We start from the raw sequence: 14864 nt of genomic DNA on the forward strand, positions 1-14864 counted from the left end.
GTATGAGGCTTTGCGAAGAGATACGAGGAAGTTAGAACATAGAGCGGGGTTAAAGAAACCATTTGAGAAAGAGAGGTAAAGGTAAAGGTAAAGGTAAAAGTATGGGGGACACCAGCGATGTACCATAGGTCAACTGGTAATGCCTTCCCATACTAACTCTTTGAGGGGAAAAAAAAGGGGGGGTGGTAATTGCAAGTTTTATAAGAATTTGCATAAACTGAAGCTTTTCAAAAGGTCTAAAGTTTGCCTATTATGGTACATCGTGCAATTCCACAGTACGCCCCGCATCCAGTATTTATTAAAAATAATGGTGTAGGGCATAAGTAGATTACAAAATAGTAGGAATACAATTTGAGATTCACAAGATAAATTGAACATCTGATTTGGTGCAACAAAAATAGGAGATAAACATAATTAATAAACAAATAAACATAATGAGATAATTATAATTAGTACTGGCAACACAATGTTAAATGAATTGTTATAATAATGCTAAAGAGGTAGGTGTCCATGGGTTACTTCAGATATATTGGTTTATTGCAGTTTATAAAGTTCAGTTCACGAGCGGATCCATTTTGTCCATAATTACAGCATGTAAAAGTTCACTAAGTTTAAACTGTATGTGGATTTACACTTGACAGAGATCGACGCCGTAGGAAGAGAGTCGTTGCATAATTTTCTGAAACTTTGGATATTGATGTTTATCTTTAATTAAAAATCTTTGGAATGCCAGGAGGTCAGTTCTTGGAAATTTTATGTGAATATCCTCAGTTAAGGGGCATGAGAAAACGTAGTGATCAGGAGTTCCCTGTTCCCCACATATGCAGATGTCAGAGTTTGCCAAATTTCTTGCATAGAAATATGTGGGGAAGGGTCCATGTCCTGTTATAAAGTAATTTAGGGAAGGATTCGAGTTCAGAGATGCTAAGCTTACATTGGGCATCAAGTTATATGTGCGTCTTCCCTGTGGAGCATTGTTCCACAAATCTTGCCAAGATTTTGAAGCAAGTTGTTTTAGTTGGTACTTGAAATTCGAGCGAGGCCGCGGAATGATGATTTCAGTACCATCTTGATTAATAGCTGCTTCTTTGGCTAATTCATCTGCCTGATCATTACCAAAATGGCCACTATGTCCTTTGATCCATGAGATTTGAATTTTGTAGTTTGGGATTTTTCCAAGAAGAGAATTTATGTCGGATATCAATGGAGAGGAAGGTAAGGGATTTTTAATAGCTAGAATAGCTGCTTGGGAGTCAGATTTTATGCTAAATTTGTTGAGATTTTTGAGAATGGCTATTTCAATCGCTGCTTTTATAGCTGACAATTCCGCTTGGAAAACACTATTATTATTATGGAGATGGCCTTTCCATTTGATGATATTTGAGGGGGCAATTTGAAAAAAGACTGCGGAACCAATTTTTCCTTCAATTTTTGATCCATCAGTATAAGCAATTGGAGATGAACTTGAATTTTCTTCAGACGTGGTGAAAATTATTTTGCTGAAGCGAAGCGCTGGATGGATAAGATTGGGGTTAATTTTCTTTTCATAGTTGGATGGCCAAAAGGTTTGGTTGTTGAATTCTGCGGCTTGGTTAAGTTGGAGAACTTTCGTATAGGTGCATTCCATTTCTGCACTGATTGATAACGGAAGAGTACCAGCTAGAGTATCAAGTGCTATATTTGAAGTTGTGCGATATGCCCGAGTAATGCAAAGAGTAAAAGGCCTTTGAATTGAATTTAAACATTTAATCTTTCTTACTGTCATTGGTTGTGCCCAAATTCCGGCTCCGTAATTTACCATTTTTGAGATGACTGTTTTTAGAAGAATACGTGTTATATGCGGATTTAAGCCCCAGTTATATCCATGCATACATCGTAGGCAGTTAGCTATTGATGTTGTACGAAGTTTAATATTTTGTAGATGAGGAATCCAGGAGAATTTCTTGTCGATTGTTAAACCGAGGTACTTGATTGTGTTCACGGATTTGATCTTTTGATTGTCAATTTTTAGAGCTAAAGCTTTAGTTATATTTTGTCCTGGTTTATGGATCACTAAGACTTGGGACTTACTATGTGAAATTTGTAGTTTTTGAATTTTGCAAAGTTGGTTAAATAACTGGAGTGTTTCGTTGCAATTATTCTGTAAAATGTCTCTGGTACGGCCACTTGTAATAAAAACTACATCATCTGCAAAAGCTACAATTTTTGAGTGATCTGGCCATGGATAGGCAATGATGTTGTTGAAGCTGATATTCCAGAGATCTGCACTCATGCAAGACCCCTGAGGACATCCTCGGACTTGATTACGCACAATTTCAGTGTTGTTGTAAAGAATCATACTTTTTCTGATTCTGAAGTAATCTTGAATAATTAGAAATAAATTTTGAGGGCACTTAAAAGAACGCAGCGCTTGTAAAACTGCTGGCCACCATAAAGAATCAAAAGCTGATTTTAAGTCGAGACATATTATTGCAGAAGGAAGTTGATTGATTTTATTGTTTCTGACTTGTTCAAGAGCTGCATTAATTGCATGACTTGTTGAAAGTAGACTTCGAAATCCAAACTAGTTATTGCTTATTAAGTTTTTGCTGTAAACATGAAATTTTAGACAACCAATAAGACATCTTTCCAAAACTTTTCCCAGGGCTGGGAGAAGATTTATCGGACGATAAGATTTAGGTTCATCGGAGCTTTTATTCTTCTTATTGAAGAGTATTATACAGTCAAAAGTCGTTAATCCGGACTCGTCGGGACTTCGGCGATTCCGGATTATCGATTTTTCCGGATTATAGATCATCAGTTTAAATCTGGTAAGATGGCATGCAGAAATTACAAAATTAAAAATATGAAACCGTAATTTATGAAATAAAGAACAATTATGATCTAAAGGGTATCAAAATTTACAAAAAGAAAAAGCTTAATATTTATTTGTTTACTTTATTAAACATTTCCTTCAATGTAAGTTGCTTCGTTTCATGTGATAATACTTTCTCTTTAATTCTATTAAATAGACATAATTTCTTGTTTAGTTACAAAGTTCCGCTGTTCAAGTCCTATAATTGTTGTGTTGAGAATACCGACTAATTTGTCAATCGAAATGTTTTCGTTTTCAATAACCTCTGGGTCACTTTCTTTACTATCTGAAGCGAATTATAATGACGAGGAACTTGATTTAAATCATTTCAAAGACGGAGTATATGGAGATGAAATACTACACTTAGTACTGAATTATAAACCAAATAAAATAAAAACATCTGCTCTGAAGATAAGGATAGTGCTGACAAATCAACTTCCAATCCACAGCGTGAAATTGATAAACAGATTTCGGATTTCAAAACATACTTTCGCTTTGTAGATACAAATTACATATTAGTAAATATATATTGGAAATTCTATTTGACATAATCTTTCTAATCTATCAAAATCTAGTAATGATGTTTCTGCCCCTCCCCCTCTGCCGCAGAGCAGCGTGAAATTGATAAACAGATTTCAGATTTCAAAACATACTTTCGCTTTGTAGTAAATATATATCGGAAATTCTATTTGACATAATCGAAAGTTCAAGCTTACTTTTATAAAATTGCTCTAACAGTCTGCAAAAAATAATAAGCCGGATCCAATTCGAAGATTAAGGAACAACGCAATCTGCAACATTAACTGAATTAGATAACTTTAGCTTAGCGTATAACTCCGTTACACATTAAACGCGCATGCGCACAAACATATTCGCAGCTGTAAGGGTCTTATGCGCTCTCGTAAAGGCCTGTGCGCATGCGTGAACGCGACGCATGCGCAGAAAGTTTGTAGCTTTGAGGTCCAGATTATAGATCATTCCGGATTATGGGTGTCCGAATTAACGACTTTTGACTGTATTACCAATTTTCAGGCAATCGGGAAAGGTAGAGAGTTCTATACATCGATTGCAAAAAGTACAGATTATGTCAGGATGGGCTTGATGGATTAATTTTATAATGTGGTTATCGATGCCATCTGGGCCTGGTGCCTTTTTTAAAGTTAGGTTTTTAATTATTTGCTTTATTTCTTGTTTTGAGAACGGAATATCGTTGTCTGCTGTTTGTGGAATGTCATCGCAGTTACGGATTCTGGTTTGAGTAGGCGAATCTTCAGCTGGATCATCTTTTAGAAAGACAGAGTCAAGAATCTCATTTAGGGTTGAGAGAGTGGCATCCTGAATTTCAGCAGAACTTGAAAGCAAATTTGAGGGAAGTTGGATTTGTGATGGTTTAAATATTTTACTACTGACGATCTTGTATAAAGTGCCATAAATTTCTTTATTGTTTGAACAATATTTGTGCCAGCTTTTTAATTTAGATTCGAGAATCATCTTTTTGTAGTTTGCATTTTCTTTTTTGAATTTGAGCCAGGCTTGTTGTCTTAATTCATCGTCAGTAATCGATTTCATTTTCCGTTTCAATGCTCTCGCCTTATGCTTTTGAGCGCGTAACCAATTTATATGAAAGTAAGGTTTTGCAGATCGTATTGGAAAGGTATTTTCACATATTTCTTGGATTTTTTTTATAAAGTCTTCTGTAGCTTTATTTAGATCTTCTTTTGTTGCACTTAGTTGGAAGGAAGAAGTCATTGGAAATGCGGATTGTTGAATTTGCTTAATAAAGTTCTTTTCTTTCTTTTTAGTAATTTTAAAACGTTTCATTAAAACTGATTCTGAGTTCTCTTTGATTTCAAAAGTAATATATTTATGATCTGAGTGAGAGTTGTCTTCTTCGATTTTGCGATTTGAAATCGACTTAATTAGGTGATGGGAAGTAACTACGAGATCTGGCCACCCTCTCCCATACATTGTTTCGAAAGAAGGTAAATCCGAGGCTTGGTTATGAATGACAAGATTATGCGAATTGAAGAATTCCTCAAGGGACTTTCCTCTTGGACTTGTGGAATTGTAGCCCCAAAGCTGGTTGTGTGAGTTGAAATCTCCACAAATTATGTGTGGACTTCGGAAGGAAAACAAGATGGATTCTAAATCATGAAGCAAAGGAGAAATATCCTCGGAGGGAGATGCATAAATACTTGAAATAAGAAGTTGAGAGCTGGAACTATTAAGACTGATTGTAACTAGGTCTCTTTTGGCTGTAATTAGAATTGGGTGCCAGCTATGATTAAAACTGATGATAGCTGCTCTGGGATGTTGATTGGGCGACTGAGGAGAATATTGAAAGACATTCCAAGACGTTGGAATGCTACTTACTTTCCCTTCGATACAATAGGGTTCTTGGATTAAAACAAAGTCTTTATGGTTATGAGTTAATAATTCTGCTAGATGATCAGAAGCCGTTTTTGCTCTTTGTAAGTTGATTTGGAGAAAACGAATTGAAGAAAATGGAATCGAGTTTTTTAGCAAGGTTGGGGGTAGATTATTTTGTACATCACTGTCCACGTTATAATCTTGAGATACGTTATAATCTTTAACGTTATAATCTTGAGATACATTATAATCCACGTTATAATCTTTGAGAAAGAGAGCAGTATGTAAATTCTAACTGTAGTTATAATCAGAAAAGTAGTGGTCATCAAAGAATTAAATCAAAGGAGCATAGAAAAGTGGAGGCTCATAAAAAAAAAAAAAGCAAGTTTTCAATGAAGCAGGTTTCAAGAAACAGCGGAAAATAAGGTGTTACCAATGTGGAAAGGACAGACATATCCGACCTAACTGTCCATCGCTGGAAAAGAATAAGACTAATCTGGTGAATAATTTAGGAAGAGTTTAGGAAAATGTTTTGAGCCGTATTTCAAGAAAGCAGTAATTAATGGGATATAGAGAGAATATCTGAGAGATACTGGAGCTGGTATAGATCTGTGTAATAGTACTTGGATTAATACTAGTGACTTATTAGGGAAAACTGTATGGGTGAAACAGCCTTTGGACACAGAGTGTAAATGTTTACCTTTGGCGAAAGTCACCATTGAAGGTGATTTTGGTGTGGTCACCACAAAGGCAGCAGTTACTCCGGTAGAGTTAGATAAAGAGTACTATTTCTTAGGGAATAAAACTGCACAGTTGATTGAGGAAATTAGGGAACGACCGGTTCTCTTGAATGCTGTGGAGACTCGTAGTCAGGCGCATGCGCAGAGGAGTTTAGAGAGAGCGAGTGCAAAAGACTTAGATTCCAGATCAGAAGAAAAGAAATAGATAGAAAGTGAAAGGGCCGTCAATAATGAGCATTCGGAAGAAAGGAAGTTAACCAGTAATACGGAAGAGAACATTAAAATTCCAGACATCAGTTTAGAGGAAAGGGCTATCCTTGCGGATGTTTCGCCAGCAGAATTCTCGTAAGCACAAGCAACAGAAACTCATGATAATGTTCAACACCAAACAAAATTTATTATATCGCATACTGAAGGAACACAAGATCTGCAGAATTTGATATTCGAAAAACCCACTTCTATCAAGACGTTTTCTTCTGAGAAATTGCTTCCAAATAACCTTGTTGTAAAAATGATGTTCAATTATAATGCTGAATCAGATGCATATGCTATGTGGCATGCAATGTATAAGGAGACGTTACCAGCCATTGGCGAGTTTTCTTTGGATGAACTGACAAATCATAAAGTCAGGAAAAAGACATTGGGACCTCATCCAAATATAGTTGTAAATGTTGAAGAGTGTCCTATCTCAATGATTGATTATTCGAGATCAGATCTATGGACAGCAGGAACTTTAGCATTTGAAATATGTGGAGGAGCCAATCCTTTTTGTTCTGTAAACTGTTGTTTGAAAAATGATTTTTGTAGCGTTTTGGAATTATATTTTTGTAGATTTAAATTTGTTTGCATAGTGTGTTTCATTTTCAAAATGATTAGAATCAAATGTTTAAGTATTAGCATTTTGTAAACTGAAAAGGTACTTTGTGTAGATTCAAAATTTAAATCTTTTTGTTGTATTTTTGCATTTATGTTATCTAGAAATAAGTGCTTCTCTATTATCACTTAAATGGTTACCACTTGTGTTTTGAAAGCAGTGAAATGTATTTAGAATTTTTCCTTCCATAGTCAAGAAAAATTTCTTTATGAGGGGAGGAGTTGTGATAAGGTCACATAAAAGAAGAGACTGAAGATTAATATGGACAAGGATGTCTCATGAGAATAAGCTGAAAATTATTATTTTTTAACTTACAAACACTTTTTCAATAGTTGTTAAAATAGTCTTTATTAAAATAATTAAATCGTTGGCAATGTTAAAAACGCAAGCTCGAGAGCCACGAATTGCTCTCGCACGTAAAATGTGTAGAATTTGATTTTTGAAAGAAGATAGGTTTTTCTCTGCAGAATTGTATGTAGCCATTTTTTTAGCATTCAATAGATTTTATTATGCTGTGTTTTGCTTTCAACCTGATGTCACAACCCAGGGTTTGCATAGCGGTTTCAGCCACTTTACCACAGGTTTTAATGTGGATGAAAATGTATTCTAAATTAACTAACAAATTAAGTTATCATTCTTGTATATAATCACCTGTTGTGTTGAATATTCTGTACGTAATCACAGTAAAGTTTTGATTTTTCATACAAAATGTGGTAAAGCATCTTGTTAGAAAGGCTAGCTCAGGAAGTATAATAAACATGTACTGCATGTTAGTCATGACAAATTTTGTTTCTTTAATAATGAGCATATCTCAAGATAAACACAATTTAATGAAATGAAAGTCCACATGCAGATTGTACAGACATTTACTATTACTGACAGCTAAATGTTAAATTTTAGACTGACATTTCTTTCAGGTACTTCCAATATGTTGAATTAAATACTAAATAGCTTACTTTAACTGAAAATTTCAAAATACTGAAGCATCTCCAGCTCTTGGCTGGCAAACTAAATTTGCTGCTTCCATGTTACTTAAATCACGTGACCTGATGTACAAGCATACAGTGACAAAGACAAACCTCAACCTAATCATTTCCCCCAAAAAAGTGACAAAGACAAAACTCAACTTATTTTTCCTCCTCAGTAGCTGTTTGATAGATAAGCTCAGTCCATATTTTTACAAGTCTAAAACTCTAAGCATCGTATTTGCAATAAATACATAATTAAAATGTATTCGTGGGCTGCACATTTGAGACCACTGCTGTAAACAACTAAATAGCTAATGTGGTTGTCTTAAACGATGACTTTTTAATACAAGAGAGAAAAATTTATCACATTAAGGTTTAGAAGATTCAAAATCTTTTCTTAAATTTAGTTTCATGATTTTTTATGTTTAAAATAACTATTTAGCTTTCCTTTGGCATTCTTAATATCAAATTTTATCTTTTAAGTGCAGTTGTAAAACCAAAACTCTTTTTAAATTGGGACCTGTTTTGCTCAGCTTCTTGATCTTATTTTCCACAAAGAATGACCTCACTGGTTTTCTTTGGGTTTTTCAAATGGGCCATATTTATTATCTCTTAATAATTTATACCTGTACTTTATCCCTTATTAATTTCCACCAGTATTTACAAAGCCATCCCTCTTTTAGGCACCACACATTTTAGCATCTTATAATAAAGGCTAGCTCAGAAAATCTAAAGTAATAGATATCTATTAAATGTTAAACTTGATAACTCTTTAAAAAACTGATAGTGTAACATATCTCAAAACAAAGCAAAATTTAATGAAATGAAGTCATTTCATGAGGTAAATCCTTGAGTCTTTGTGATTAGTAACTGGAATGATGTTTATGTGATTAGTGACTGGAGTGATGCTATTCATAGCATGTAGCATATTTATTTCCAGATAAATGTTTTAATGCTGCTGAACTGTTTCAGTCACCACCATCAATTTTTTTAACTTGGGAGAAAGTTGATGCATGTATTTTTTCTTCCTTTTATACAATACAGCTATTGAAAAGTTTCACGTGATTGACAAATGCGTACTTGCAATGCATTTAGAATTTTGGAAATAATTGGGGTGACAGATGTTAGCATGCTCATTTAGCACTGATCAATATTATTCCATACTTAGGCTAGTATATGTTTTAAAAACATGGAAATTTCAACCATAGAAGATATTGTAAAAGGATTTTTTAAATTCTATTTTAAGCAGTAAATTTTCTTTTTCATATTAAGATGATGCTGAAATTTTCAGAATTGTTTAATGATAAAATGTGCAAGCTCTTTGAATGAAAGAGCTATGAAAGTGAATAAATTTAAAGTGCTTTTTTTATGTGCAGTGTTTCTATATTTAAGAGGAAAACTTCAGTAAACAATAAAAGAGAATCAAAGAAATTTGTGAAGGTGTATAGATACATAAATTCTTCAGCAAAAAGTACTCTGTTGTCTTGGCAGATCTTTGAAACTCTTGGCTTGTACCCTGTTATGCATGAGGGAAAATATTGAAACACTTGCATGACATATTTTGTATTGTCAAAATGTCATTCTATTAGGAAAAATTACCAGCGTTCAAAGCTCTTAACCATGGAACAGTTTATGTAGATTTGATTTTGGCTTATGATGAAAAATTAAATCATAATATATTAAAAGATTATAATATAATATATAAAAATGCTTAGAAAAAGAAATTAAATAATAAAAACAATTTTGATGTTTGATTAAATAATAGCATTTTGGAAAAAAAAATTGTCATATAATGTTAAAGGAAAAAGTAATGAGTTCTCAAAATTTTCAAAAGGGTCTACATATTAAAATATTTGTGACAAAAATATTTGTGTGTTAAATAAGGCAGAAGTAAGGTTACATATTTTTAAGAATAAATATTATAAACAAAAATTCATGATTTTTTTAGTAATTACTGTTTAGAAAATATTTTTCAATGTTATTTTAAATTTATTGTTTTACCCAAGAATAATTGTAGTTAAAGATAATCTTTTGTAATATCTGTCTACAGTCTTCTACTACCAATCTTTTGAAGCGGAATCGGAATCTTTTGAAACTAATTCTATCACTAATCTTTTGAAATATCTATCTACAATGGGAACTGTTTAAATATCGTAAGATTTTATTTCCGCCTTAAAATATTAGTTCTATTTCATTGCATTTTTATTTATATTCATAGCAAAATAAAGCGCCGTTTTATTCATGGGAAATGGTGCAGTTTTATAATATCCTCTAGTCCTGAATATTATGAAGAATATGTCAAATTGAGAGATCAGAAACCAAGTGGAAGTGATAGTCACTTAGTTGCAAAAGAGAAGTCAGATTGGTTGCCTCATCTGAAAGCTCTGAGGAATAAAAGTCTTTCTTTAAATTCGGTGAGTATGAAACATGTACTCAAAAGTAATGTGTAAATTTCATGTACTCCAGGAAAAAAAATTCATTCCATTGTGCTGTGTGAGCTGTTTGTTTATTAACAGTTTTTAGGATATTCAGAATATTAAACAATTACAAAATATAGCATATTATATGTATTTAAGATAATCAAAACCTTGTTTCACTTTTAAGACGTATATTATATCCTATGTCAGCTGATATAAAAAATGATAATTATGGTGGGGTGCACATGCAATTTTTTATTATCTATTTCCCCCCCTTCCACTTTGAAACTGTAAGTGCAGATTGACTTTTTCTGTAGGTAAATTTTGACACTGGGGAGAAAATTGAAGGCATAGACTCAAATGATTCGTCATATTTACTATGGGAAGTTGATCCTCGTCCTGATTATTCCTCTGAGGTGGGCCATGTTTTAAATAAAATGATTTTCTTGTATTTATTTCTTAAAATAAAATTATAAAATGTAAGCATGTTATTGTTCTCCACAATACTAAATTTCTTTGTTTCAGTACTACAATTTTACTTTGTTTGCCATGTCACTGAATGAATTAGCTGAAGAATTAAAAGACGAATTACCTCCTACTGACTCAAGACTTAGGCCTGATATTCGAAAATTGGAAGAGGGAGATATAGGTAACAAATATTGATGAAATAATTTACATACTAATTAGGTACTGCAAAAGGATTTTATGTAAAACTAGGAATAGGACTTCATTGAAATACCTGAGTATATTTGCTTCATTTTATGTATGTAGTTTGTGTCTTTTTTTTTTCCCCCTTAATATCTGTTCATTTGTCATAATTTAAATATTTATTTAGAGGGAATTTCTTGTTATTGGTATATTATTAAATACAATTTTAGCATAAATATCTAAATGTTTGAAGATGTTTTATATTTAACCACTTGCGCTATGACTAAACCATGTTGCGGTGCCGTGAGCTACAATATAACAAGCGGTTAAGTGTCTCATTTACGATGCTCCACGTCTGCGAGTGCAATCGAGAGGATTAACTCGAGAAATAAACAAACTCGCTGTTTGGCGATGTGTGCACCACATTATTTTCATTTTTGCATGCGGTTTGAGACAAAAGCATCTCGACGTGCGTGGCACGTCTTTTTAGCGCAAGTGGTTAAAGATGTTTTAATTAACATCCTGTAAATAATGAGTTTACATATTTTTATTAAATTTGAATAAATTTAGGTCAATCTTAAATTGACATTAATATTGTAAAAGCCTTTATTTAAGGAGCAAAATTTAAAGAAGAAGGACCTTGTTTCTTTCTTCTTTGAAAAGTGTAGAAAATACTTTGGTAAAACCAGTTTTAGTTTGAAATCAAATTTTTGATAATTTTAAATTTCATTTTGGCACAGTCGCTGTCTGCATACTTACATCATATATTTGTACCATACTGCTAGTCTTAATTGCTTTTTGTAGGAATAAATGAGGAATTTGAATTTTTTTTAGGGGAATCTTATATATGTGTGTCTAAAACAGCTATATAATATTTTGAGCATCATGTAAATATAAAATCTTACTTGATGATCTCTGTAGAGGAAAAGTATCAATTATTAAAATGTTCATTGTGCTTTAGTAAGTTAAAAATATTCCATATACCAAATAACACAAGAGCAAAATATCCTATTGGTAAAATATTTTGCACATTTATTTAGATATCACGGAAACAAACTAACAACTTTAGATCTCTTTGCAGTATTTATTTTCCATCAAAATTCACCCACTTCCCACCCCTACCAATTTTAAGAACAACTGCAAAACTCAAGTTGCTTTTGAATGTTATTGGTTTTTATTGAATAAAACAGCACTTGTTATTATATTCGCTGTTGAACTCATGAAAACATTAATTTCATTATATCTATGAATTTGCGTATAAAATGTATGTTATTTAATGAAGCAGGCAGCAATAACCCTTTTTGACTGTGGATCAAAATCATCCAAAATGTCTGTATTAAGAAGACATTTTGGGTCAGCAGTGTTTTCATTTTACAATGGTTCTTTCTAGGTGAATAATAAGATAAATTTTATTGAGAAAATAATTATAATATGCTTTAAACATAAAAACTAAAATTGTAATTATAATTATTATAAAAACAGACACAACTGAATGAACATTGTTTCTCTTTGATATCAATTGCTTTTCTGATGCTGAACTTATAATGGCAATTTAGTCAAGTCTAGGTGATAGTTAGTCATCTTGAGACAAATGAGCATCTGAATTTTCAGTAGTAAAGCTGCTTCTATTCTTACTTAAAGTGGGAAATGTTTGCTCATATTTATGTGTTGAACCGAATGCATGCAAAATGGCAAAGCCTTTTTTTTTTAATAATGGATTATGGATTGGTGTTGCTAAACTTAATCAATTTCTTCTTGAATTTTTGTTAATAAAAATTCATGTTTGTTACTGCAACTTTGTAATTAAACCAAATTCTTTCTGTTATTTATTATTGGTTTATTTTTATGTTTTACTTTATTTTTGGAATTGAGTGGTCATTTGAAATTATGAAATGGGTGACTCTGTGACCTGCTGGCTGAGGTTGCTGAGGACTGTAATGAAGCACAATGACTATTTTACTAAATGAAATTTTTGCTTTAAAAGGCCATGTAAAGAACAAAACCCTCCCAGCCACAATATCAAAACTGTTGTTTTTTAAATTCTCTTCCTTATTTTAATTTTGCATTTAAAAAACCCATAGCTAATGTGTAAAGAAAAGCCTGACCTCCCTTTTTATGAAAAGATTTTTTTTTTAAAGTTATATATATGATAAATACAATAACCTAAAGAAAAAGTTCAAAACATGAAAACTAAAGTTGTAATTCTAATTATTATAAAGAAAGACACAACTGAATGAACATTGTTTTTCTTTTATATCAATTGCTTTTCTGATGCTGAACTTATAATGGCAATTTAGTCAAAGTCTAGGTGATAGTTAGTCATCTTGAGACAAATGAGCATCTGAATTTTCAGTAGTAAATTAATAAATTTTGTAATTATCTTACGAATGTTATCATAGATTACCATTTTACCCATTTTTAACTGATTTCTTTATATATACATTAATTTTTTTGTTCTAGATGGGGCTGCATTTGAAAAAAACAGATTAGAAGAGAAACAAAGAGAAGCCAGGAAAGTTAGGAGAAAAGAAAAATCTTCTTGGCAACCTTTGTAAGTAAAAATTAATTCTAATCAAATAATATATAAAAATATTTTGAACTTTATATAATTTTTTTCATTAAATTTTTTTACTTTTTTTTAAGCATTTTGTGTTATGATGTGGTTACAGTGTTTTCTCTCAGTAAAATGTTATTGATAATTATTTTTGCTGGATTCAGTATTGTTCATAAGTATTGGAAATGGATACACATTGGAAAGGCATTTTCTATTTTTGATTAAAACTTTAGATCAAAGATAATAAATTTCTCTCAGCCAGCTTTTTAAAATTTAACTTTATTGTAGGTTGTCAACTCAAATACTCTTTACATCTAGATGCTCATTCTTTTCTCCCAGAAAAATGGTCCAAAATAACAATTTTTTATTTAAGATAAATAAAACTTGAGTATTTCCTGATTTGAAAATGAGTGCGTAAGTTTAATTTTTATGGGGATAAAGTTCACACCAAATTTACAAAAAAGTATTTAATAGATGCTGTAGTAGCACATGTTCATATATATTTTAATAGCACACACTGTAAAAGAACCCAAATCACATATAAATCTGTATAACCATAAACAAATCTATCAATTATCAGTGTTCCAGTATCACATATTTGTAAGCATTAAGGGGTTAATATTTCTTCAAGCAGAAGCCCTTGAAATTTGTTTTTAGTTTTCATGTCATCAGATAACATAAAGTAGTAAGTTCTTCTCATGCTTCTTCCAAAAACTTTATTATGGTATTATGGTCTAATTTTAAAGAATACACAATAATAAGATATTTGAACTTTTTTTTTTTTTTTTTTTTTTTTTAATACTCTTGATATAAAACTAAAAAGCATTTTACAATAAAGTTCATTATGTAATAAGTGAGGGAAAAACTTAAAATATATCACAATGATGATGTAAATTTTATAAAAATCTGAAGTTTTCTTTGCCATGCAGTTTACTGCTCTTGTCTAAAGTAGACTTGTTGCTGTTTTTCAAGTTAGCAAAGCCATTGATTCAATCTTAATATATCAAAAACTGTAAAAAAATGACTGAAATAAGTAAACTAAAATAGTAACACCATAAAGGACTAATAAAACCATGTTAATTTTAGAAATATCTCACAATACAGTAAAAGCTCGAGCATCCTAGAAAGCTGAAGAAATGCTGAATACATGAAAATTCCGGATAGTTGAGTGTATTAAAAACAGAAATTCAGGTTAGAAAAACATATCAGTGGAGAAAGTTTCCTCTAAATCTAAAATTATAAAATAGTCATGTGTTACCAATTTTGAATATCAAAAGCGTACTTTTAAAATTATTCAAGTTTTTTTATTATTTTATTTATTTAATTATTTAATTTTTTAAGGTGCATTTCAGGCATAAAATCTGATATATTTCTTAGGCCTTAGCGTTATGGACAGAAAATTCCATATAGAAAGACGGCTTTTGTATTCATTACACATA

General features: G+C 31.7%; 1 protein-coding gene across 2 annotated transcripts in view; it reads left to right on the forward strand.

Annotated features, from left to right (window-relative positions):
* The window catches only part of LOC118191909 (oxysterol-binding protein-related protein 1-like), a 256307-nt gene that overhangs the window by 228292 nt on the left and 13151 nt on the right, over positions 1-14864 (forward strand). For both annotated transcript variants that reach the window (XM_085817344.1, XM_085817345.1), the window contains exons 22-25: positions 10025-10220; positions 10541-10639; positions 10749-10872; positions 13332-13422. In XM_085817344.1, the coding sequence (XP_085673470.1) occupies positions 10025-10220; positions 10541-10639; positions 10749-10872; positions 13332-13422 (510 nt within the window). The remainder of the gene's footprint in view (positions 1-10024; positions 10221-10540; positions 10640-10748; positions 10873-13331; positions 13423-14864) is intronic.

Source organism: Stegodyphus dumicola, chromosome 5 (assembly GCF_044657685.1).
Source record: "Stegodyphus dumicola isolate Sdum_Otavi_A_Nest chromosome 5, ASM4465768v1".
Classification (NCBI taxonomy): Eukaryota; Metazoa; Arthropoda; class Arachnida; order Araneae; family Eresidae; genus Stegodyphus; species Stegodyphus dumicola.